This window comes from Hippopotamus amphibius, chromosome 5, assembly GCF_030028045.1.
Source record: "Hippopotamus amphibius kiboko isolate mHipAmp2 chromosome 5, mHipAmp2.hap2, whole genome shotgun sequence".
Lineage (NCBI taxonomy): Eukaryota > Metazoa > Chordata > Mammalia > Artiodactyla > Hippopotamidae > Hippopotamus > Hippopotamus amphibius.
In genome coordinates this window covers 31,878,703-31,902,482 of record NC_080190.1, presented here as the reverse complement: position 1 = coordinate 31,902,482, position 23,780 = coordinate 31,878,703, and the positions used below count along the sequence as shown (strand labels likewise).

The 23,780-nt window shown below is 50.6% G+C and overlaps 1 protein-coding gene across 10 annotated transcripts; it reads left to right on the top strand.

The window, feature by feature from the left end:
* Positions 1-829: 829 nt before the first annotated feature.
* ZFYVE27 (zinc finger FYVE-type containing 27) lies at positions 830-23,465 on the top strand. 10 transcript variants are annotated; one of them, XR_009053867.1, is made up of 12 exons: positions 830-997; positions 2,519-2,716; positions 6,739-6,809; positions 8,335-8,521; positions 11,279-11,374; positions 12,626-12,738; positions 13,455-13,594; positions 14,283-14,354; positions 15,955-16,079; positions 20,304-20,350; positions 20,685-20,766; positions 21,868-23,465. XR_009053867.1 is itself a non-coding variant. In XM_057736026.1 (12 exons), exons 2-12 carry the CDS (start codon positions 2,520-2,522, stop codon positions 21,930-21,932), a joined length of 1,215 nt encoding a protein of 404 aa, XP_057592009.1. In that variant the 5' UTR covers positions 830-997; position 2,519; the 3' UTR covers positions 21,933-23,465. The 10 variants fall into 10 exon arrangements, 7 of the variants coding, with proteins under 7 accessions (XP_057592009.1, XP_057592010.1, XP_057592012.1 ...); XR_009053868.1 differs by lacking the exon at positions 21,868-23,465 and adding an exon at positions 20,937-21,543; XR_009053869.1 differs by lacking the exon at positions 21,868-23,465 and adding an exon at positions 20,913-20,940.
* Positions 23,466-23,780: the final 315 nt, after the last annotated feature.

Here is a 23,780-nt window from a genome sequence, read left to right as displayed (position 1 = left end):
CTGAGGTGGCGATGGTATGGGGGAGCCAGGGTCAGATGACACATGAAGTTAAAATCCCAGCTTACAGTTGAACAGTAGTTCAGAGACACTTAAGTTCCTTGACAAATCTCAGATTCCTCATCTGTGAAATGGCGATAATCCTAATAGGGTTGTTGTAGGAGGACTAGATAAGATAATGCCTATGGAGCACTTGGCGCGGTGCCTGACGCCTGGTAAGCCCTCCGTAAATAAATGCTAGTGTTATTATTAATGCAGTCATCGGATGAGTGCTTTAAGGGCGATGAACCGGGCAACACAGTGAGAAGTGGGTTGAATTCGGAAGGGCTTGCCCAGGACCCTGTACAGTGAGAAGTGGGTTGAATTCGGAAGGGCTTGCCCAGGACCCTGTACACCGTAGCTACTCAGGAAACACTGAACGGAATTGCATTTTCTGCTAGGCATCGGGCATGCAGGGATACGGTTTCTTCCTTTTGTAAGCTCATGGTCCCCAAGGGGTGAGGTAAGCGCCAAAGTTGGTGGGGGTAGGATGCAGATGTAAATTCTTCATATTAGCTTCTCTCCAACTGTTCGCTGCCGGAATCCAAAGCGACACGGGAGCAGCAACCGGTAGGGTCCCCTAGCGCAAGCTCCCAGGGCTTAGCGAACCGCGGTGGGGGAGGACTTCAGCCCAGATCCCCGCCGAGGGTGAAAAGGCGCGCAGGCGCAGTGAGGACGCGGACGCTCTCCCATCCTAGAGAGGGCGGAGCTAAACCCTGGCGCGGAGGCCGGAGGCGGGGCAGGCGCGATGACGTCAAGATCACGCCGCCGCAGAGCAATCACGTCCCGGAAGCGGTGGCGGCGGGGGAGGCGGAGGAGGGTCTCCGTACTGCGACTTTAGGGCGGCCTTGGGAAGAGGGGCGTCGGGGTGGGGCGGGCCTGAGGAAACGCTCCGGGGTCCAGTGGCCCTATCAGTGCCTCCTGGCCGTCCCCGCCCCTGCCCCACCAACGCAGCGACCGGGTAGGTGAGGTGCCGCCCCCACCCCGCCCTGGTGTGTCTGCCGACTGTGCGGAGTTGGGCGCCAGAACGCTGTGGGGACCGCCACCTGCTGGCCCAGCGACCTTGGGTGTGGCCTTCCCTGGTTGGGGCCTCAGGGCCCCGTCAGGCTCCTTGGGCTGCAGAGGTGATGGTCCGGCCTCTGCCGGCGCAAACCTGCTTCATCCCCTCCTGGGCTCTTACGTTGCGCCCGCCCGGGGTCCTTTCGTCCTAGCTCCGCCTGAGGCGGTTCGGGTTCCTGGTGGCCCCTTTGGTACCCTCCCCTTCAAACACTATCCCCCCCCCCCCCCCCCCGCCGTCTTCCCAAGTCGCAGCCCCTTGCCTGAAACTGGGTTTTGCTGCTGTGGGCCAAGGTTCTGCCTCGTTGTTTACTGCGTAGCGTTTGGGTAGGACTTCCAAATAAGGAAAGACGGTGAGAGAGAAGGAAGAAGGGAATGGAGTTTTATGGAAGGGGATGACTGCCCGTGGGGTTCACTGGCGGAAAAGGGGAGGGTAATGCAGGGATGGTTCAGGAAGTTGTTGGGAACAGAAGGGAGAGGGAAAGGTTAGAGGATGCAGTAGGGTGGAAGAAAGCTCTGGGGTCCTGGAGGATGGGCAGTTAATTCACTCATTGAGTGAGCATTTATCACATTCCCATTGTGTGCATAAACAGTGGTGAATGGAAGACATAGTCTGTGATCCTGGTGGAACTCAAAGTTAAGAGGGGCAGACTGGCAAGAAAGAAGGGAGTTTTGCTTTGTTGTGATAAATGCTGTTAGGGTGAGTACGTGATCCTTTGGGAGCATTGGGGAGGGTCTCCCAGTCCAGACTGGAGGTGTTGGCAAAGATTTCTCAGAGTAAGGGAGTGAAGTGTAAGCTGATACCCGAAGGATGAGTAGGAATTAACAAGGTAAAGAGTGGGAGAAAAATATTTCAGGACATTGTTTCTCTTGAGACCCCGTGCTGCCTCCCACCAGCAACCATGTATGCTTGGTCTTTATGGTTTATACTCTTGATAGGTCTGTGGGGAAAAGAACATTAGATGAAGAGTCAGAAGAGCAGAATTTTATACAGTTGACCCTTGAACAACAGGGGTTGGGGTGCTGACTCTCTGCAAAGTCAGAAATCCGAGTAGGACTTACAGTAGGCCCTCCCTCCATGAGGTTCCTCCGGTTCATCCATATCTGCCATTCGGCATCCAAGGCTCCAACCAACCACAGTGGATTCAACCAGCTATAGATTGTGTAGGACTGTAGTGTTTACTGTTGGAAAAACATCTGCGTATAAGTGGATCCGTGAAGTTCAAACCCATGTTGTTCAAGGGTCAACTCTATGTAGGTAATTCACTGCACCTTGCCAGATGTGTCTTCCTCTGTGAAGTAGGCTTTCCACCTGTAGCCCTGCCCACCTCATAGGTTTGTTGTGGCACCACATGAAGTAATGCAAGTAGAAATGTGTTGGGCATTGGAAGCGCAATGCAAATGTCAGGAGTTCTTTTGATTACAGGATGCAGACCTCAGAGCTGGAAGGGTGTGGGCCGGATGCGAGCCCCAGCACAGTCCCCGAGGCTCCCTCGGAGCCTCCACCCGCTCCTACCAAGTCCCCAGCGTTTGACCTTTTCAACTTGGTTTTGTCCTACAAGAGGCTGGAGATCTACCTGGAACCCCTGAAGGACGCAGGTGATGGTGTCCGGTATTTGCTCAGGTACAGATTTTATTTTTATTTATTTTATTAAAAAATTTTATTTATTCATTTTGGTTGTGCCAGGTCTTTGTTGCGGCAGATTCCTTAGTTGGAACTCCAGGGCTCCTTAGTTGCGGCATTTGGGCTCCTTAGTTGTGGCATGCAAACTCTTAGTTGTGGCATGCATGTGGGATCTAGTTCCCTAACCAGGAATTGAACCCGAGCCCCCTGCATTGGGAGAGAGGAGTCATAGCCACTGTGCCACTAGGGAAGTCCCCAAATTTTATTTAGAGTTGCTCTAACCTGCCGGGCCTTCTGCCTTCCTGCTCTGTAATTGCACTGGACACTGAGGCAGTGGCTGGGCTGTCCTTTCTGCCCTGGTGAGGAGCAGTTCTGGGAGGTCCATTGGGCCTCTGGGCTTACTCTAGTCCCACCTCGAATCTCAGGCCCAACCCAGGAGAGGCAGGCACTGGGAACCATCTGGCCTTTCACCAGGGTTTCTTCTTTGTGGCTGAATAAGCTCAAACCCCAGTACTTCTAGCTAGTCTTGACCATTGGGCCTTTTGTCTCTGGAGCAGGCATTTTTTTTCCTTCTCTCCCAACATTGGCATAATTAATACTAAAATTAGGTTGCAAATACCTATGAATAAGCAGGTACTATTTTCACTAATCATTTAAGATTACGGTTCACAAAAATTTTTTTCCTATTCTGCTTTGATTTTCATCCTTGGCAATTTTCTTTTTTTCTCCTTTCAGCTTACTTTATTTCTTATGTTAAAGTATTTAAAATTACAAATACGTACCATTTTGCTCCCTTAAACACTTCAGTTTATCTCTAAATAATAATGACTTTTTTTAAAAAAAAGTAACAGCATACCTAACAAAGTTAACAATGACTCCTTGATATCACCCTATACCCAGTTCATATTCAGATTTCCTCAGTTGTCCCAAGAGTATTTATGATTGTTTTGGCCAAATCAGGCTCCAATCCAGGACCATGCATTCTGTGTGGTTATTATGTCTCTTAGATCTTTCTCAAATCAAATGGTCTCTCTCATGACACTGACTTGCTGGAAACTCAGCTGACTGTGCTGGAGAGTTTTTCCTGCCTAGATGGGTCTGGTTGCTGCTTCCTCCTGGTGCAGATTGGAAGTTAAATTTAAAAGTTGGATTAGATTCAAGTAAAAAAAAATTTTTTTTCTCAAAGCTCATGTGTTCCTAATATTGCATGGTAATGAGAGTCACATAAAACCAGGTTGTCCTAAAGAACAGATGTTCTTCATCTGGAGCCTATGAGTGGGGCTCTAGGGGTTGATACATCTCCTGAACCTGCATGTAAAGTTGTGTGGGCACACTTGTGTTTGTTTCTAGGGAGAAGCTTCTAGTTTTCATCAGATTCTCAAAAAGACCTTCAACCCTGTAAGATGCCTGAGAGAGACAGGGAGGAGACAGGGCGAGTAGGGTTGGGTTAACCTCTCAGGGTGTTACGAAGTATTCTTACCTCAGTCTGAAATAGTGGGAGGTTTATTTCTAACTCTGACCAAGGCCCTTAATTTTTCTTGTTCACCCCAGAACCCCTTTAATTTATGGCATTATCCCTGGAGATGAGCTGGTCAGTGTTCCAGAGCAGTGTTCTCTACTTTTAGATGACTGTGCTGTTGGCATAAGGGGGGGGCTTACTTTGTAATCCCACCATGGTCGAGTAGCTGAAATGAACTGTTGTCTTCGTAGGGGAGTGTGTGGGCTCTGGAGAGCATGGGCCTGTGCTCTCTGGAGTTTTCTACTGTGTGTGTGTGTGTGTGTGCGCGCGCACGCACGTGCACCTGTGCATACAGACACATGTATGTGTGTATATATGTGTGTATGCATGTATGTGTGTTTTGCCTTTTTGTGACAAAACACAAAAGTTAAGTGTATTCTCCCCTTCTCCTTTTCCAACACTGGTCTGTTAGCGCTTCTTGCAATAATGTGTTAGGGTTTTTCCATTTTATGAAATTAGAAATCCGAGGATGTGGAGAGGTTGATTAAGCTGGATGGAAGAGACGCATCAAGCCTCAAAAGTCCCCAGGAGCTTGTGGTCTCTGAGCCGCTGGGAGATGGAGCACTGGTCTGTGAAAGTGGCTGTCAGATTAGTTTCTGTGTTTGGTTGTTCTTTTCTTAGTAAAGAGGATTTGACTTTGAAGAGGGATCTAATTTTGAGCTTCTGTGAGGTCTGAAGCCTGGAGCTACGGTAGATTTTTAAAAGACTCCTCTCTTCTGGGATCAGCTACTCCATGGGTTTCCATGACCAAAGTGTCAGTAAAGACATCAGATAGAATGGGAGAGGCTGGGAATTCCCTGGCGGTCCAGTGGTTAGGACTCCACACTTCCACTGCAGGAAGCATGGGTTCAGTCCCTAGTCGGGGAATTAAGATCCCTCATGCCACGTGGCATAGCCAAAGAATAAATAAACATCTTTTTTTTTTTTCAAAAGAATTTATTTATTTATTTGGCTGCATTGGGTCTTCGTTACTGCGTGTGGGCTTTCTCTAGTTGTAGAGAGCAGGGGCTACCCTTTGTTGTGGTGCGTGGGCTTCTCAGTGCTGTGGCTTCTCATGTTGTGGAGCACTGGCTCTAGGTGCGCTGGCTTCAGTAGTTGTGGCACACGGGCTTAGTTGCTCCATGGCATGTGGGATCTTCCTGGACCAGGGCTTGAACCTGTGTCCCCTGCACGTGGATTCTTAACCACTGCGCCACCGGGGAAATCCCAACTGATATTTAAAAAGAAAAAAAAAAAAAGAGAGAGAGGCTTTAAAATGAAAGCTATCTCAGTGGCTGTGTGATGTTTTTATTTCTGAGATAGGATTGGCCTTAGACCTGACTTTTAATTTTCTTTTACCCTGGTAGCAGCTGCTAGATGGTCTGCGGCCTAATTAGGGTGGTATAGTTGGAGTGTATGGAATTTTAAGACAAACACAAGCAGAGGTCATTTCACTCTCTTACTCATAACTCTCATTAAAAACATAAAAGCAGCCCATAAATTAGTTAACTGCATTTAGTAACTGTGAAGTACCCCAATTAGAGCAAAAGAAGGTGCATTGAAGTTCGGAATACATTGCAGTTTACCTGTTGATTAGAAAAATCCTTTCGTCAGAGGAAAGAGTCCAGTAGAGGGCCCATGTTGTATACACTGACACTGCTCTTTAGAATGTAGGTGTCAGTGCTTTCGTTATTGCATCTGTGCTCCCTTTACCCTATTAAAGGTCCTTTATCAAGGACTAAGCCATCAGCGTTTGCTTGTACTCATCAACCTGTCTCTGATTTTCTTTCCTCCGTCTTTGGGGGCTTTCTGCATTGCCATTTGATGGTGGTCAGAGCTGGGTCTGTGTTTGCTTCTAAAAGTTCAAGTGCATTTCGGGCATGTTTGCTGAGAGAATGCTGGCCCTGGTTTTGTCTTCATTTTTCATATACGGAAATGAAATCTTTATTATTTTCTTTCCGTTGGAACTAATGTATGTTGAAAACAAACTCTCAAAGTCACAGAAATAAGAGAAAGTCGCAAATAAGGTCAAAGGAATCCTTCACATTATGTTCTCTCAATAAGGTGAATCTTGTGCGGTAAGCATATGTTCTTATGAAACTGTAAAAAAAGAATATGTTACATATCAACTGTATCTCAGTCAATCCAAAAAAATAAAGGGACATTTTAAAGAAGAAATGTCATTGGCACCTCTTAAAGCGAATAGAACCTTACAAAACACAGGTTAAACAGGGTTACAACATTAACAGATAATTTTATAAATTCTTCCTCCTCCTGGGAGAAAGTTCAACAGGTCTTCCAGTTCTGAGAGGATGCCCTTTCTCACCCTGGGGCCTAGAGTGTGACCTCAGGTACTCTCCCAGTTTCCTGTCCAAGTGAGAGGCCCACTTTTCATTTTTCCCTGACCCTGTGAGCTCCAGGGCCTCCTCTTGTTCCTGGTTTTGAAGACCTGCCTGTGTGCCTGTCTCCCCTTCCTGGCTGGAGGGACATCTGTCTTCAGTGACCAGGACTCTCTGTGTTGTAGGTGGCAGACGCCATTGTGTTCCTTGCTGACCTGCCTGGGCCTCAACATCTTGTTCCTCACCTTGAACGAGGGTAAGAACTGCTTCCAGGGGCCAGGGTTTTCTGTGAGTGAATGTGGGGAGGAATTCTGAGAAGCGTCCCTGTGTGAGGGAGCCGCCTGTCTTGCCGTGAACTTGACCTCCCTCCATGTCTGCTCAGTGTCAGAACACAGGCTCCTGAGAGAGCCACTCAGGGCTAGAATCCTGGCTGGGCTGCTGGTGTGGCCTCAGAAGTGCTTTAACCCATCCCTTAAGGCCTGATTTCCCTCATCTCTGTGGGGGGTGATAACAGTGCTTTCCTCAGAGGGTAGTTGTGATAACATGAGATAATCGGTGTATGACACTTAACACAGTTCCTGACACGAAATGAGCAGCTAGTACGTTATAGCTATTATTACTATTATTATTATTATTACTGTTTCCTTCTGGACTGATTGCTGATGTATTGACCTTTTCCCATTTTGGTTTCTGGGGTCATTTGGGGACATGACATGCGATGAAGGTACTAGAAAGATGAGCTGACAAGGGATTTTTGCCATGTCTTTTGATTTTCTCTGGCTCAGCAAGCGAGCCTGGCAGGGGCTGCTGGGCAGTCTCCTGGGGTGAGGGGTCTGTGGCATGAAGCCTTTGAGATTGATGTGTGGACAGGTGGGTAGCCGGAGGTGTCCTGGGTAGTAATGTCTCCTGGGGACCTTTTATGACAAGTTTTGCTGTGACCCAGCCCTTTTGGTCGAAACTGGCAGGTGGCTGCAGAAACAGCCAAACCCCTCAGGGGAAGTGAGCGAAGGGCCTAGGACAGAACGTTCTGAGGATCTGGGTCCTTTCTTCGTGCATTTGGTGTATTGAATTCACATTTCTCAGGTTTCTCCTTTGCTTCCTATAGTTTCCGTGGATTGAAAATAAACCCATTTCACATAAGACCTTATCCTCTGTGTCTTAGTAGAACTCTTCTTTGCCTGATCAAAACTCACATGTCCTTCCCAGACTGTTAGGTTTTTCTGAATGTATTTCCAAAGTAAATCAGTTTAGATGACAGCTATGTAATTACTCTGTGCCCAGTGCTCTGTTCATTTGCTTCGGAGGGTACCATGTTAACATGGAAGAAGTTCCTTCTGTGGATTTTCTTTTAGCCTCACCATTTCTTGTTCCACAGTGGTTTGTGGTCTCCTAAACTCCAAAAGAAGGCTTCCAATCTGCCCCAGTGGCCCAGAGGTCAGAGTGTCAGTCATCGGGATCTCCCAGCTGCCAGACTCCAGGCACGGGCCACCCGCCGTGTGCTGTGTACAAGTGTAGGGGTTTTTAATATTTTAAAAAAGGGTCGGGGGCTATAGCAGAAAATCCCAGCCTTCAGGAGCCTACATTCGTGGAGGAGCCAGCAGATTACAGACCGTACCTGTAATCTGCCACGTGGTGATACGTTCTATGAGGAAAACTAAAGCTGGGTTAGGGGTCTATAGGGTGGGTGGGGAGGTAGAGCCCTGGAGGAGGTGAGGGAGCGCGCACGTAGACATCTGGGTGGTCCTGCTTCCTGCTTATCTGCAGTGTTGTTGCTCCCATAGGTGCGTGGTACTCGGCAGGTGCCCTGATGATTTCAGTGCCTGCCCTGCTGGGCTACCTTCAGGAGGTCTGCCGGGCCCGGCTGCCCGAGTCTGAGCTGATGCGGAGGAAGTTTCATAGCGTGAGGCAGGAGGACCTGCAGAGAGTGCGCCTGTCTCGCCCCGAGGCCGTCGCTGAGGTGAAGAGCTTGTGAGTATGGAAGGGGCCAGGGAGGTAAGGGACAGTGACAGGACCAGCTGCCACCATGCTGAGTGCTTGCTGGGCACCAGACATTGTTTTGGGCAAACCATGGGTGATATTTCCTCTCATCTTTCTGACAGTTCTGGGAGGTAGCTACTGTGATTGTCCTTCATTTATGGATGAGGAAAAAGGCAGGTGACCAAGCTGGAACGGGAGTCCGCCTCTAGCTGGTTTCACGGTTTAGGGTCTTTTTTTTTTTTTCGGTTTAGGGTCTTGACTGAGCACATGCACGCGTGAGCCACTGCCTGGGTTCAGATCCCAGCTCTTCCATTCAGCCGCTGTGTGGCATTGGGCAAATTTCTCAGGTTTCTCATCTGTTAAATGGAATAGCTATAGGCCTGCCTCACAGGTGGTTGTGTAGATTAAATGAGTATCTGCTACCCAGGAAGTGTTCAGTAAGTATTAGTCATTGCCACTAGGCTGTGGAGAAACTTCCTGAATGTGACAGAGCTGGTACTTCTGAGGAAGCGCCTTAAGACTGTTGGATAACGTTAACTGTAACACCTTCAGTGGCTCTCTTGACATACAGCAGAGGTTCGCATCCCTCCCGGGGCAGCAGAGACGGCTGTGGAGCTCCAAAGAAAACTTATAAACAGGCAGAGGGCTGGGCCTCACTCCAGAAATTCCAAGTCAGTTATCTGAAGTGGGGCCTGGGTATCTGTAGTTTTTCAAAAAATCTTTCTACTCTGAAATGATTTTAAACTTACAGAAGAGTTCTAAGACTAGTACAAAGAACTCCCATGGGCCCTTTACCCAGATAGAACAATTATAAACATTTTGCCATATTGGCTTCATCTCTCTCTCTACACTAAGACATTATTTTTTTCTTCCTGAACCATATAAAAGTAAGTTACAAACATCTTGTCTCTTTACCCCAAATACTTCATCATGTATTTTCTAAGAACAAGGACATTCTCTTCTATATTCACAGTCCTGTAATCAAAATTAGGAAATTTAACATTGATAACATTAGCATTAGTACTATTATCCAATAGTTGTTCATGATCAAATTTTGCCCATTTTATCAATAAGGTCTTTTATATAAATTTCTCCTGATATAGACTCCAATCCAGACTCGTACATGACATTTAGTTTTCATGTCTCTAGTCTCCTGTGACCTGGAATAGTTCCTCAGTCTTTGTTTCTCATGACCTTAACATTTCAAAATACAACAAGGGGCTTCCTAGGTGGCGCAGTGGATAAGAATCCGCCTGTCAATGCAGAGGACACTGGTTCGATTCCTGCTCCAGGAAGATCCCACATGCCGACTAAGCCCGTGCGCAAAAAAAAATAAATAAGTAAAATACAACAAGTTTATTATTTTGTAGAACTTCCCTGCATTTGTGGTAATTTGGTTCTTCATGATTAGATTCAGGGTTTGCATTTTTTGGCAGGAATGTGACACGTGACCTTGTCATTGTATCACGTCAAGAGGTACATGATGTCACCGTGTGTTATGGAGATACTAAGTGTGATTACCTTGGTGAAGTTTTCTCCACTGTAAAGCGACCATTCATTTTATCCTCAAGAGTTAATAACTGAGGGGGGATACTTTGAGACTTTGTAAATATCTTGTTCCTCATCAAACAGTCACCACTACGTTGGAATCCGTTGATAGGTCTTGCTTACATCAATTTATTGCTATCATGGTTGCAAAGGTGATTTTCTAATTGTCATTATTACCTGGCATTCCATAAGAAAGAGCTTTTCCTTCTTGTTATCAATATGAACGTAGGATTTAAAAATTTTATTCAGTGGGTCATAATCCATTACTGTCATTATTTTTAAAAAGTAATTAATTAATTAATTAATTAATTAGGCTGCATTGGGTCTTAGTTGTAGCCTGTGGGATCTTTTTGTTGTGGTGCGTCAGCTTCTCTCTAGCTGTAGTGTGCAATCTCCAGAGCTCGCGGGCTCAGTAGTAGCAGCTCATGGGCTTAGTTGCCCCACAGCATGTGGGATCTTAGTTCCCCAACCAGGGACCGAACTGGCGTCCTCTGCATTGGAAGGCGGATTCTTAATCACTGGACCACCACCTGTTACTGTCATTATTAATTTTGATCTCATATTGTGCTAGATTTGGCAATGGAGCTCTTTTGAACTGGCCCCTGTGTTCTTTTGATATGTCCCCATCATTTTTGAGTGCTTCCTTACTTTATGGTACAACAGAATGTTCAAATTCATCTTACATGTTCCCTGTCCTGCTCTAGAATCAACCATTTCTCCAAGGAGCACTTCAGAAACCAAGATCTGGGTGCTCATTGCATAAGCATGTGCTCTTTGCTTTTGGGGGGCATCCATTTAAAAAAAACTCTGGGTGAGTCGACCTGACACTCCAGGTGGAGACATATTGCTCTGCATCCTGCCGTTTATCCTCACAGTTCCAATGCATCTGGGAGGTGGGTGCCCTCTTCCTCATATTATAGAGGAAAACTGCATCCTTGGAAAAGTTAAGTAGCCAGCCCAACATCAGTAGTGAGGAAGAGACCAAAGCAGGAACCTTGGCAGGGTTTCCAAAAAGGGGGCTGAAGTGTATGACATTTCCCCAAACTCTCTAACCCCTCCAGGGGTTTGAAGGGACTGGCTGTCTCTAGCCAGCTGTGCTTGTGAAGTCCTGGGCTCTGCTGCTCCGGGGCTCTGTCAGGCCGCACGACCGGGTGAGGCAGGGTGTACAGCTTGCACAAGCCCCATGTGTTGTGTCTGCAGCTTGATCCAGCTGGAGGCCTTCCTGAGCCGCCTGTGCTGCGCTTGTGAAGCCGCCTACCGTGTGCTGCGCTGGGAGAACCCCACCGTGTCCTCACAGTGAGTGCCCCTCTGCTCCCACGGCCGCTGCGCAAAGCCAGCTGCCTCAGGAGGGCTGCTGTCACCGTAGCTCAGGGGAAAAGAACCCTCTAGGCTCTGTGTGCAAACCCACACATAGGCTTGTGGGCTTGAATGCGCTGCTTTTGTTTAGACACCTTCTTTTAGGTGTGGTCAACATATTTTAGTAGCGGAAAAATAATTCACCATGTAATCTCCCACCCTGATATAGCAGCACATCTCATGTTTGGATTGCCTTCTAGAATTTGTCATATGCATCTGCTCTCTATAGCTCATGGTGTGTGTGAGATTCCTTTTTTTTTCTTTTTTTCTTTTTCACTTATCATTGTATCATATAAGTGGTTTTCCATGTTGCTACATAGCTTTTGGAATTACTTGTAATACTGCATTAATATAGATGGTGATTATACTATAATGTAAGGAACCATTCTGCTATATATTTAGTCAGTTTCTACTTTTTATTACTAGCCCTGTCGTGCACATTTTTATGGGTTTGGCTTTAATCTTTTGAAATTTTTTTTTCTTAGAATAAATTCTAGGATGGAACTATTGGATCAAATGAAGTGAATGTTTTTGAGGCTCTTTGTATATGAATAATAATGACAGCTAATACTTGTTTAGCCTTCCCCTGGTGCCAGGCACTGTGCTTAGTGCTTTCCATGGTACTGTCTCACTCTTGGTCGTGAGGAAGGCGCTGTTTCAGTCCTCATTTTTTTTTTTTTTTTGGCCGTGCCATGCCACACGTGGGATCTTCGTTTCCTGACCGGGTTTTGAACCCGTGCCCCCTGCACTGGAAGCGCTGAGTCTTAACCACTGAACTGCCAGGGACGTCTTAGTCCTCATTTTACATGTGAAGGAAGTAGAGAAACAAGGGACTTGCGTAAGGTCACACAGCAAGAAGTGGCAGAGAGGATTCAGATCCAAGTCTGTCTTCCTCTAGACCTCAGAGTCTAGACCCTGAGGAGAGGTGTGTGAGATGTGTGTGGGGCCAGCGGAGGCGGTCCCGGCCTCAGCCGCGGCTGCGGCCTCCCCTGGGTCAGCGGTGGCCTGCTGGCAGTTGTAAATCCTTCCTCCTCACTTTATGCTCCACTTGTTTGAATAGCAGATCTTGTTAGCTTATTAGCTGTTGCCAGGGCTGTTTCTTGTCCAGACCCCCATGTGGGTGTGCCCTAGACCGGTTTCCTTCTGATTTTATGAATTTCTGATGCTGTGGTTCCTCTCTGTCTGATCCAGGTTCTATGGGGCTCTTCTGGGCACGGTTTGCATGCTGTATCTGCTGCCACGGTGCTGGGTCCTTGCCCTTTTAAACAGCACGCTCTTTCTGGGGAATGTGGAGTTCTTCCGAGGTAAGCCCCGGAGAGCCTCACGGAGACGGGGCCCAGGCCAGCTCTGAGGGCTGGTGAGGCTCCCCTCTCATGTCGGCCGCTGATCATCTGTTCGCCGTGCCTTCCACAAGGGGGCAGCACCGCACTAGGGTCCTCCCTTGGAGAGTGGTGGGCTCTGCCTCCCAGATGTTTGGTGGGATACAGGGGAGGCTGCTCCTAGGGGTCCCTTTCCCAGGGAGCTGAATCACTGCTTACGTGATGTGGTGGCTTCTGGGAGATGAGGGAGGCATGTTTTCTCAGTGTTGCCATCCACCTCCCAGAATGCAGCCCCCCAGGAATTGCTGCCTCATCTCTGTGTGATCCTAGAGTGCCCGTCTGCCGTCTGGCTTCTGAACACTGAGGCAGTCTGGAGAGGCCTTGAGTCGTAGAAGCCTGGGTCTGTACCTATGTTTGGGTGATTGCTATATTTGTTATTAATTATAGAAGCCATGATTTATCAGGCACTTACTACATTTAATCTCTCTTTAACAATCTCATGGGGTAGGTATTGGTCTGTCTGTCTCGTTTATGAGGCTTAGGGTAGGTGACTTGTTCAGAGTTAGGAGGGTGACTGTTTCCTGCAGCAGAGAGTGGGTGCTGGTGGAGGAGGCCAGCTGGCTGCAGGAGTGGGTACCCCCGGAGCATCACTCATTCCATCCTGTTTCTGCCTCCCACCCTGTTCTCCTTGCCCTGGGTAGTGGTGTCTGAGTACAGGGCATCTCTGCAGCGACGGATGAACCCCAACCGGGAAGAGGGTGCCTGTGAGAGCCCGCCACCGTCGGATGCTGGGGGGAAGGGCACTCTGCCGGACTGCACGCCTGCACCCACGCCCACAGAGGTGAGCACCCCTGACCACCTGGGCAGAGCCTGCTGCAGGCAGGCTGCCCGGCCTCCCTGTTAGCAGCTTGTTCACGTCGGATGACTCCTGGGCTGGCCTCTCTGTAGTTCCTGCTGCTCCCCAGGCCCCTCGCCTCTGAAGTGCCAGATAGGAACAACTGTAGTAACAGCAGCTGCGCTGTGCTTTGTTGAGTGTTTACTCTGCTGTCCCAAGTACTTTATAGACTTTAACCCCGTGAGGTGTAGCTTATTTCTGAGAATGGCTTCATTCTCCTTTGTGGAAGAGAAAGCTGAGGCACAGAGTGGTTGTCCAAGGGCAGTGGGACCGGGACCTGGATCCACGCCCTGTGGTTCTGGAGCCGATGCTCTCAACCACCGTGCTCTCCAGCCACCGCAGGTCCTTTTGTGGCCTTGGTCCCATCGCCCTGTCCTGCTAGTTAGAGACTGCTCTCTCTCCCCTGACTTCCTTCTTTCCCCACTTCCTTTCATGGCCTTGGTCCCATCTCCCTGTCCTGCTACTTAGAGGCTGCTCTCTCTCCCCTGACTTCCTTCTTTCTGGCAGTTGCACCATTTCCTTTGAGGTGAACGAGAGGTGTTTGAGAGACCTGGATGCTGGCTCTGGGGAGGTGGCCTCTACCTCAGGAGCAGGGCTGCCATCTCTCTGACTGGGATAGCGTCTCTCTCCGCAGGACCTCACCCCGGGCAGTGTGGAGGAGGCGGAAGAGGCCGAGCCCGACGAGGAGTTTAAAGATGCAATTGAGGTGGGTGGCCTTCCCTGGCACCCTCAGCTGACCAGGTCAGAAGTTGGGTGGTCCTGCAGCTGTGTGGCTTCTCACATTCCGAGTCTGGGTTTTTAAAGTTCTCTTATATCCAAGTGAGAAGCTGAAACTTGCTCTGAGCTAAAACTCACTGGTTGAAGGGGTGCCACTGAACCTCCACCCGTCCTCTTGCTGACCTAGGCATGTGTCCTGGGCGCCCAGGGTGGGGACGGCTCTGGAAGCCTCTGGAAGGCGCCCTGCTGGGGGAGGTGGGTCTTTTACTGCCTTGGCTATAGACTGTGGGCTTGGTACCTTAGATGTGGGGAAGGCAGATTTGGAGGAGGGCACTGCTGGGGTATCTGCCTGCTCTTCTGAAGGATGAGGTCTGTAAGATGTCCCTTTGAGGGTGAGGTTGGGAGGTTGGAGAAAGCAGTTGTATAGCTAAGTGCTATGTCAGGGAAAGTTAAACAGTCTTCCTGGTTTTAGGACAGTGGTTCATACTGGTAGTTTGCAGAAGTTTTATTTGGCATGCAAAGCTGTAAGATAATTTTTTGAGCCAATATTTAAAAATGGAGAGATTGCAGTGAAAACTCTGGATTTTCAGTTTTTCTAAAAAACTGAAGGTTTCTCAGGTGCTCTGGGAGCCCTGAATCTGCAGCAGGCAGTGTAACTGAGGAGTAACTGTCTCCTTCAGAGAAGTCACATCGTCCCTACCACTTCTTGTCATCCCTGGTCACTAGTCCTAGTGGCAGTTGCCATTTATTGTCACGTTTGCACCATGGCTTTTCTTACGGTAGGAAATCACTTCTCTGTATGTCTCTTTGTAAAATGGGGGATACAAGAAATGGTGGTCTTGTGAGTTTTCACCAGGCCTGCAATTTACATCCAGCCCGCTTTACTATTATGTTAGCCTCATCCATGTGGGTATTTACATTTTCAGCTGCTAAGATTTCTCCAAGACTTGACTATACAACTGTAGACTCTCAGTCGTGGTGCTGGTAGTTGTAGTGGATATACACAGGGGCTTTCAGGCATGTTTGTTCATGACTCAAAGTACGGAACACATTGTACATCTTGACCCAGTTCACACGTACGTCTGTGAAATATGGAAAATTTAACTGAAACAAAAGTTTCCCGAAAAATACATTGTAAGGGATATTTTCTTTCCTGTTTAATTCTGTTCTGTTCTATTAAGATAATGACCAAATTAATTTCATCCAGTTTGAAAACAGTAGTACACAGCTTCTCCCAAGCTTATTTGATGTTGGGATCCTTTTACGGAGGCCTCTGTTCACGTCACTCTTCGGGATGTGCTCAGATGAACTCAGAGTAGCCCTTCTGTGCGTCCTTTCACTTGGGGAGCCCCCCACCCCAGCAGCTTCCTTCTTGCTATCTTCTCTCTGTTTTCTCTTCTTCTCCCCCGCACCTTGGGAGGCAGGAGACCCACTTGGTGGTGCTGGTAAGTAGGAGCCTGGGTGAGGTGGGCTAGTGGCGGGGAGGGTGGCTGAGCTGGTGGTCGCCACGCCTCTTGGGGTCCGCCAGGCGCACCGTTCCTGGAGCCCTGCCACGAGGTGGGCAGGACTGGAAGGAGCTGTTCCCGCAGGAGGATGATGAGGGTGCCCCGTGCCCGGCAGAGGATGAGCTGGTCCTGCAGGACAACGGGTTCCTGAGCAAGAACGAGGTGCTGCGCAGCAAGGTGTCTCGGCTCACAGAGCGGCTCCGCAAGCGGTACCCGACCAACAACTTCGGTAGGGCCCTGGGGAGGGTGGGCTGGAGGCGCCCTGGCCGTGGGGCTGAAGGTGCTGGGTATGATGAGAGCAGAGAGTACAGCTGTGTCCACGGGACCCTGGGGAGGTAGCACATGCACAGCAGGACTGTGAGGGAGGGAGCGCAGTTTCCTCCTTGTGTCTCTGTCCTTAACTTTTTTATTTTTTTTAATTTGTTTATTTTTGGCTGTGTTGGGTCTTCATTGCTGCACGTGGGCTTTTTCTAGTTGCGATGAGTGGGGCTACTCTTGTTGTGGTGCGCAGGCTTCTCGTTGTGGAGCATGGGCTCTGGGTGCACGGGCTTCAGTAGTTGTGGTGCACAGGCTCAGTAGTTGTAGCACACGGGCTTAGTTGCTCCGCAGCATGTCGGATCTTCCTGCAGCAGGGCTCGAACCCACGTCCCCTGCATTGGCAGGTGGTTCTTCACCACTGCACTACTAGGGAAGCCCCTCTGTCCTTACTGAGTCTTGCGGGAACATGAGGAATTCTGTTGGGGAAGGGCGGCTCTGGGACTGCAGACAGGTGTGGGCCTGAGGCAGGCAGTGGAGCGTAAGTGGCTGGGAACTGATTGTGGTGTCTGAGCATCCGGTGCAAACTCCAGCGCTGCTGGGTGTCCTTGAGCAAATTATTTAACTTCTCTGTGCCTCAGTTTCCCCTCTGTAAAGGGGGGATAATATAAGTTCTTACCTCACAGGGTTGTTGTAGGTCTCCAAGGAGATAATGCTCATCAAGCGCTGGCACTTCATAGGAAGTGCTTGGTGAGGGGCGTTGTTAACATGAGAGGCCCTGGTCCGTCCCGCAGGTGCCCAGGAGCCTGTCTGGGTCTTTCCAGTCCGATTGGAAGCAAGTTGAAGGAGACAGTGTCTTCCTGTGGGAATGATAGAACCCTGGCGTCCCTTCTCCCCAGCCAAGTCGGTTGATCGGCCAGTCCTTATTTTACTGGGTGTGGGGCGCATCCAGGAAGGCAGCTTTGGAGAAGGTGGGCTTGTCTGTTAGCACAGCTGAGAGACCTGGCTTCGATCAGGAGAGCAGAGCCCAGCCATATTGATAAAGGTACAGCTGAAGCCTGGAGAGCTGGTGACCGGGAGTCACCCTGGTCCTGACGCAGAGCCTTGCTTCTGCCTGGTGTCAGCTGGCGGGGAGGAGGATGGGCTGGCTGCGCTGTGAGCTCTGGTGGGAGTCAGTTCCGGGCGGCTGTGCCCTGGGAGAAGCCCCTGGGGTTTATCTAGAGGCGTCTGACCCTGGGCATTCAGGGTCTGCCTTCCTGCGGCTACAGCAGCCAGGGGCAGTTCTTTCCTGAGTGTTGGACCTCCTGGACTTGCTGTTTCTTCCTGCTCTGTGAGTTTCCCTAGTCATTCAAGATCCCTTCCTTTTCTTTGTGATGGTCGCTAACTGCTGCCGAGTGCTGGGTGTTCAGTGCGCTTCCGTGTACACTGTCTCATTTAGTCCTCAGAAGCAGCCAGGTTCCAGAAGTCCCAAGTGACATTACACAAGATTTCATACTCTTGTTCTGGCAAATTATACTTTTATATCTGTGAATTTTAAGTAAAGCCCCTTAGATGTTCCCATTTGATGGGTGAATAACCTGAGGTTGAAAAGAGTGATTTGCCCAAAGTCTTCAGCCAGTACAGGGTCAAGCTGTGACCCAAATCGGGGTCATCTGATTTGACTCCTGTGTGCTTTCCAGCTCATCATCCTCCCTTTGCCCTGGTGTCTGAAATGCCCTGGTTTTACGCCTGTCCCGTTTCTGTATTTGGCTTTTGGTTCAGATAATCCCTACCAGGACGGGTGAAGGCTTCTCAGGTTCCACGAGGATGGCAAAGGCAGAAATTGCTTCCTCCCCAAACCCCCGCTAGCCCTCCATTTTTCAGGATTGCCTGCTGTCCCTCCCTTGAAATATTCTCAAGCTCTTGGCTGTGAGGGCAAGTGTAGCAGCTCTGCTGATGGGTCTGCCTCTGACAGGCCGGGGTGAGTGAGCTGCTTTGGGGGCCATTCCATTCTGGCTGCCAGTGGATGAAGGGGGTGCATGGGAGGAATGAGGGCAGTCTGCTCACGAGCTTCTCTGTGGCCTCCGAGTGGGAGAGTCCTTGTGGGAAGGGCCCCCTCTCTCCTGGAGGCTCCGTGACCGTTGCCCTGGCAGGTCCACGTGGTCTCAGGCTCCTCCTTGCTCTCTCTGACCCAGTGGCATCCTCACATGGTGAAGCAGGCCCTTGGCTGGAAACAGGGGCAGGAAGAGTGAGCAGGTGTCAGAAGGGAGCGGGGGGCTCTCCTCCTCCACACGCCGGCCTGAGCTGGCATTAACATGCAGAGCCGCCGCTGGCCCCAGGCCTCCACGTGGCATAGGGCTGTTGTACTAGAGCACTTGGTTGCTTTGGGGCAGTTGGCCCCGGTACTCCATCCAGCTGAGAGGGGCCAGAGTGTCAGTCTTTGAGCAGCTCCTCTCCCCCATCCTGTTCCCCATGCTCAGGAGAGGCAGAGGCGGGCTGCCTTGCCCTCATTCGTAGTGTGGGGGACCGTCTTGGAGCAGCCTGTTTCCTGGGTTGGCAGCACCAGCCAGCAGTGCGCTGTGCTCTTCTCTCTCCTTCCCTCTGCCAGGGTCATGGGCTGACTGACAGCAGTAGCAGCAGCATCGACCTTAAGCCCACTGGTGTCAGGTTTCTCCTTGCTCTCGCTGTGGTCCCCTCTCCTGGAATGCAGGGAGTGTCCTTTAGCAAAGCTGCAGGGGATTCTGGCTGGGCAGAGGAAGGGACCACATCACCTTGGGCCTTTGTGTGAAGGTGAGGCCTAGTGCTCTGTACCTGGCCAGACAGGTGGTCCGGAAGGCCCAGCAGTGTGTCCTGAAGCTGATATTGCTCTGGTTAGATCACAGGAGGCGTTTGGGCTCCAAGTTTTGGAAACCTCCTTCAGTCGTCTTGTTCCCTCTCAGGGTTTTCCAGGACCCAACCCAGCTCTCTTCTGGGCCTACAGCCCTTGGTTGGGTTCTCTGGTCCCCTTTCGTGAGCACCTCATGCCTAGTGTGGGCCCCTGGCTTTCTCGCCTGGCTCAGAGCCCCCCGTCTGCATGGAGTGTTCTGTGTTGAATTATAGTTAGTATTCCTGGCGGCAGCCCTTGCAGCTTTCCTTGTTCTCATCAGCTTTTGCTTCTGCTTCTGCTTCTGGAGCTTGTTGAAGTCATGAGGGCCCGGTGTGGCCTCTCCTCTCCTCCTCCATCCTTTTGATCACTCACCTGCACGTACCCCCTTTGTCAGACCATGTACTTGTTGCAGCCCACCTTTTGCTTCTTTAACTTGCTTGGAAGCATGGGTGGGTGGTGAGCAAAGTGTCTGTTAAGCCCCTTTGCTTTGATGTAGCCTCTAAAAGAATGATTGGGGGACTTTGCTGGCTCTCCAGTGGTTAGGGCTCTGGGCTTACACTGCAGGGGGCACGGGTTCGATCCCTGGGTGGGGAACTAGGATCCTGCGTGCTGTGTGGCATGGCTAGAAAAGGAAAGAAAAAAGGAATGATTGGTCCCCCCTTCCCCATCTTTTGTCTCTACTTATACCCCCTGCCTCCTCCCACCCGTTTTCTAAGTTGCTGTTGACCCCTCTGCTTGAAACCTAGTCTCGTTGTGTCTGGTAGTTTAGGCAGAATCTCTTCCCCCGGCTGTACGTCGCTCTGTCCCGCCTACCACTCACAGTGTCTGCACCTCTTGCCCTGCGTGTCTTCTTGAAAGGTGCCTGGTTCTGAGCTTCTGTCCTGGAATCTTTAGATGACAGAAAGTAGGAGTCTGGTGTTTTAGGAAGCATTTCTCTTCGCTGTGGGCAGAGTACTTGTGAGGAGGCACTTGGGAAGGGGTCGTGTCAGGCAGGTTTCATTTGGGATCGTTGGAGCCACCTTCTCTGAGGGATGCCAGTTGTCAGGTCCCCGCCAGCTTGACCTACGGGCGGAGGGCCTCTAAGCCCCGGGTGGGAGCAGGGGTGGCAGTTGGGTGTATAGTCTGGGACGTCGATTCTCGGTGGCCTTCGGTTTTTCCTTCTTAGTTTGAATCCCTCCCTCTGGCTCTGGATCTGGACTTTGCTCTCTGCTCCCAGCCAAGGAGTCTGGGCTGGGCTGGCACCCTGAGTGTCCCCATTTGGAAGAGCCAGGAGCAGGCGAGAGTTGAGAGGCCTGGGCTGGGTCAAAGCTGAGCTGCTGCCTCTGTTTCTCAGGGAGCTGTACGGGCTGCTCGGCCACCTTTTCAGTGCTGAAGAAGAGGGTAAGTCTCCTCGAGGGTGTGTTTGCTGGGGACTTGGGACGAGATGTGGGGGAGTAGCGCACTGTCATGGATGAGGTCTGACTCCTTTGGCCACATTGGGCCTGGGGTCTGGTCTGAGGTTTGCTCAAATGAGCGGGTCTTCCTCTGCCCCTGTGCCCACGCCTTCACCACCCTTCCCGTGGGATGCCCCATCTGGTCTCAGTCCTGCCCCACTCGGGCACCTCCCCACGCCCATGGTTGTCCCAGGTTCCCTGGGTGGGGCCAGCTGGTGGAAAGGAGTTCCAGGTTCCCCGGGGGCGGGGCATCCGAGACTGACCATGGCTCTTGTCTGCAGCGGAACTGCAGTAACTGTGGAAACAGCTTCTGCTCTCGGTGCTGCTCCTTCAAGGTGCCCAGGTCCTCCATGGGGGCCACAGGTGAGTGTGCAGGCTGGGAGTCGGGGCAGTGGAAGGGCGCACCTGCCTCCCGCCCGCTCTGAGGGGCTGCTGTGTGTGGGAAAGGAGCCAGGGGTCAGTGAGAGGTCCAGGGAACTCGGGATCTCCTCCGTCTCCCTTTAACAAAGGAAAAACGGAAACGTCTGATGCAGGGACAAGAGTATGCATGTAACGTATATGGATTACGAAGCGCAGTGTGAGTGCCTGTGAGCTCCGCACTGAAGTCAGAAAGCAGCGGGAGCAGCCCCAGCAGTGCCCCCGGCGCCACTGCCCTCCCCAGGGAGGCCTCCGTCCTGAATCTCCTTCTCTTTCTCATTGCCTTGGGAATGCTTTTAACAAAAGAAAAAAAATTTTTTTCCTTTTCCTTCTATAAAAGCTATACAGACTCATTGTAAACAAAGGAAAATAAAAAGCCAAAGAAAGGGAAACATTCCTAATCTCTCCCAGACAGAGCCGTTAGGCACGGACCCTTCCTGGTCAGTAATGCCACCACGCACACGGGATGAATACGTATGCATGTTCCCAAAAAAATGGGAGCATGTATCACATACTGCTTTGTGATATGTTACAATGTTAAATTGAGTGTTTTTTTTTTCATCCTTCTGATCATGCTAGTAACATATGCTTATTCTAGAAGATTTGGAAATTACTATACAGAAGAAGAAGGAAGAGAAAAATAATCTTGTACTCTTACCACCCAGAGATAATAACCACTGTTAAAACATTCTGGAAAATTCTCTTCTGGTATTTTATTTAAAAAGCATTTTTTAAAATTTATTTATTATTTTTTTTGGGGTACACCAAGTTAAAAAGCATTTTTAAAGGTGTTCTTTTGGTGCCAAAATAATTTCTAACACATAGAATGTCTGGGAGAGGCCTGCGGTTGGTATGGTTGCCCCCACATCCCCCAGTTCTCATGGAAAGAGAAGTCTGAGGGCAGGCTAGTGAGGGGAGAGCGAGCTTGTAGGCTGGGCAATGGGTGGCATGTGTGGGGCTTCTGGGGTGGGGAGGTGCTTCTAGTAGTTGGGGCCATGAGGCAGAGGGCACGAGGAAGCATCTCACCAAGTTCTTCCTCCTTTTCAGCCCCTGAAGCCCAGAGAGAGACTGTGTTTGTGTGTGCCTCGTGTAACCAGACCTTGAGCAAGTGAGAAGAGGGGCCAGGGTCCAAGCGGGCGCCTGTCCCTGGGGCCAGCAGTAGATCCCACTCTCCCCACCCTTAGCCCCACGTGGCGTGTGCTGGGCAAATGTGGCCTGAATGCTAGGTAGGCTTCCCCTTCCTGCCCTCGCTGATTCCAGCCGGGTTCTGGAGCTGTTCTCTACTCCTGTGGGTGGCCAGTAGGGTTGCTGTCAAACCAGGACTGGCGTGTTTGACCTGCTCGGCTCTGGGCTGTTAGTGGACTCAGGGTTGGGCAGGGTATATAAGTTAGAGGGCAGCAGTGAGCCAGGCCTGGTCTCCACTGGGATCAGGGTGTCCCTGCATGCCTGGGAATCTAGGAGACCGGAGGTCAGAGGTTGGGAAAAGAGATTCTTCCCCTGCTGGGTATTGGGCCAAGCCTTGCCCTTTGAGAGCCTACAGCTTGCGCCATGGCCCAATGCTGTTTGAATGTCCCTTCAGGCATCAGGATCTCATCATTTCCCCACCAGAGGGTGTGGCCGGGGCTCTCAAGACCAAAAGTACTTCTTGAAACAGGGTTGAAGTTCCCAAATTTCCCCAGAGGAGGATGTGTCTAGGAGGGCCTGGCAAAATCCTTCAGGATTAAGCAGAGCAAAACATGGGGAGCCCCAGCAGCTCAGAGGGCCTCAGTCCCACCTTGCAGAGACCTTGACTTATAGAATCTCAGACCACATGTTATCCTGGTGTTTTCAGCTCTGCCGGGTAGATGCTGGGCACTCAGATCACTCCTGCTCCCCATGTTCAGAGCCTTGGGCACCCCTCCTCTGGCCTAGAGCTACAGTTCCCCTCCCTGGCCCCTCATCCCATGGAGTGTGAGACCAGGTGAGCAGAGCAGAGATCCTAAAGCCCTCGACCTTTGGGGGCCTGGGAAGTGTAGGATCTCGCTGGGCTGGGTCTCAGATTCCAGGGCTGTTCTCCAGGAGGACAGCAGTTATGGGATAAGGCCACTTGGGGTCCCCATCCCCTCTCCAGCAATTTCATGTTCACTCTGGACTCTTAGGGGCGCAGTGTCTCTCCCTAAGCCATGAGCGGGCTCAGGCACCCCTTCCTTCCCCAGGAGCTTCCCCGCCTTTTTGAAGTATTTATTTATTTATTGCGTGGTTCCCGGGAACATGTAGCACAAGGAGTGGAATAAGGAGGATGGGGGGCTTCTTCTACCCTAGGGTGCTTCCTTAGACTCATGGGCTGCCTGGGACTCAGAACCCTGGGAGGTGGAGACGTTACTCTACTCTAAGGAGGGACCCGAGGAGGCAGGTTGGGGAGACCAGGATCATCCTAGGCCAGCTTTCTCTCCAGGCCAACCAGTCCAGGAGCCAGGATCCTGCTCTGGGCCAAGGTGGGCAAGTGCCTGGGGAACTAGGCAGGCCTTGGTAGAGGCCCCTTCTTCTAGCTCCTTTGTCCTCTTGGGATATGAGAGTTAAGTGCTCGCGCTTTGTTTACACTGGAGAGAAACTAAAAGGATGTCTGTGTATATGGAGAATTGTCAATAAAAAGGCCTCAACCTTCCTATGTTTTCGTCCTGGTCCTTGCACACCCCCTCTCCCTGAGGCTGGAGAGCCAGGTTCCCCCCAGCACTGGCCGCGTTTGCAGGCCTGGATTGCGTCTGCAGGACGGGGCGGAGGGGCTGTGGAGGCTGAAGTTGGGATGTGAGCTGGGGTTGGGGGTGGAAAGCTGTGCCTTGTGCAGAAGGGGCTTGGCGAGATGCCTGTCGGATTGACTTGAGGCGCCGTCTCGTGACCCCATTGTGAGGGTCTGGGGTCGGGGTTGGGACCAGAACTTGGTGAATACTGAGCAATGCAGGCTTTAGAATGGAAAGATTTTA

Excerpts from the sequence above, each read along its gene's own strand:
- ZFYVE27 (XM_057736026.1), top strand. The coding sequence starts at position 2,520 with ATGCAGACCTCAGAGCTGGAAGGGTGTGGGCCGGATGCGAGCCCCAGC. Across the intron at positions 14,355-15,954 it reads AGTTTAAAGATGCAATTGAG|GAGGATGATGAGGGTGCCCC; the intron begins GTGGGTGGCCTT and ends CTGTTCCCGCAG. Across the intron at positions 16,100-20,303 it reads GTACCCGACCAACAACTTCG|GGAGCTGTACGGGCTGCTCG; the intron begins GTAGGGCCCTGG and ends TCTGTTTCTCAG.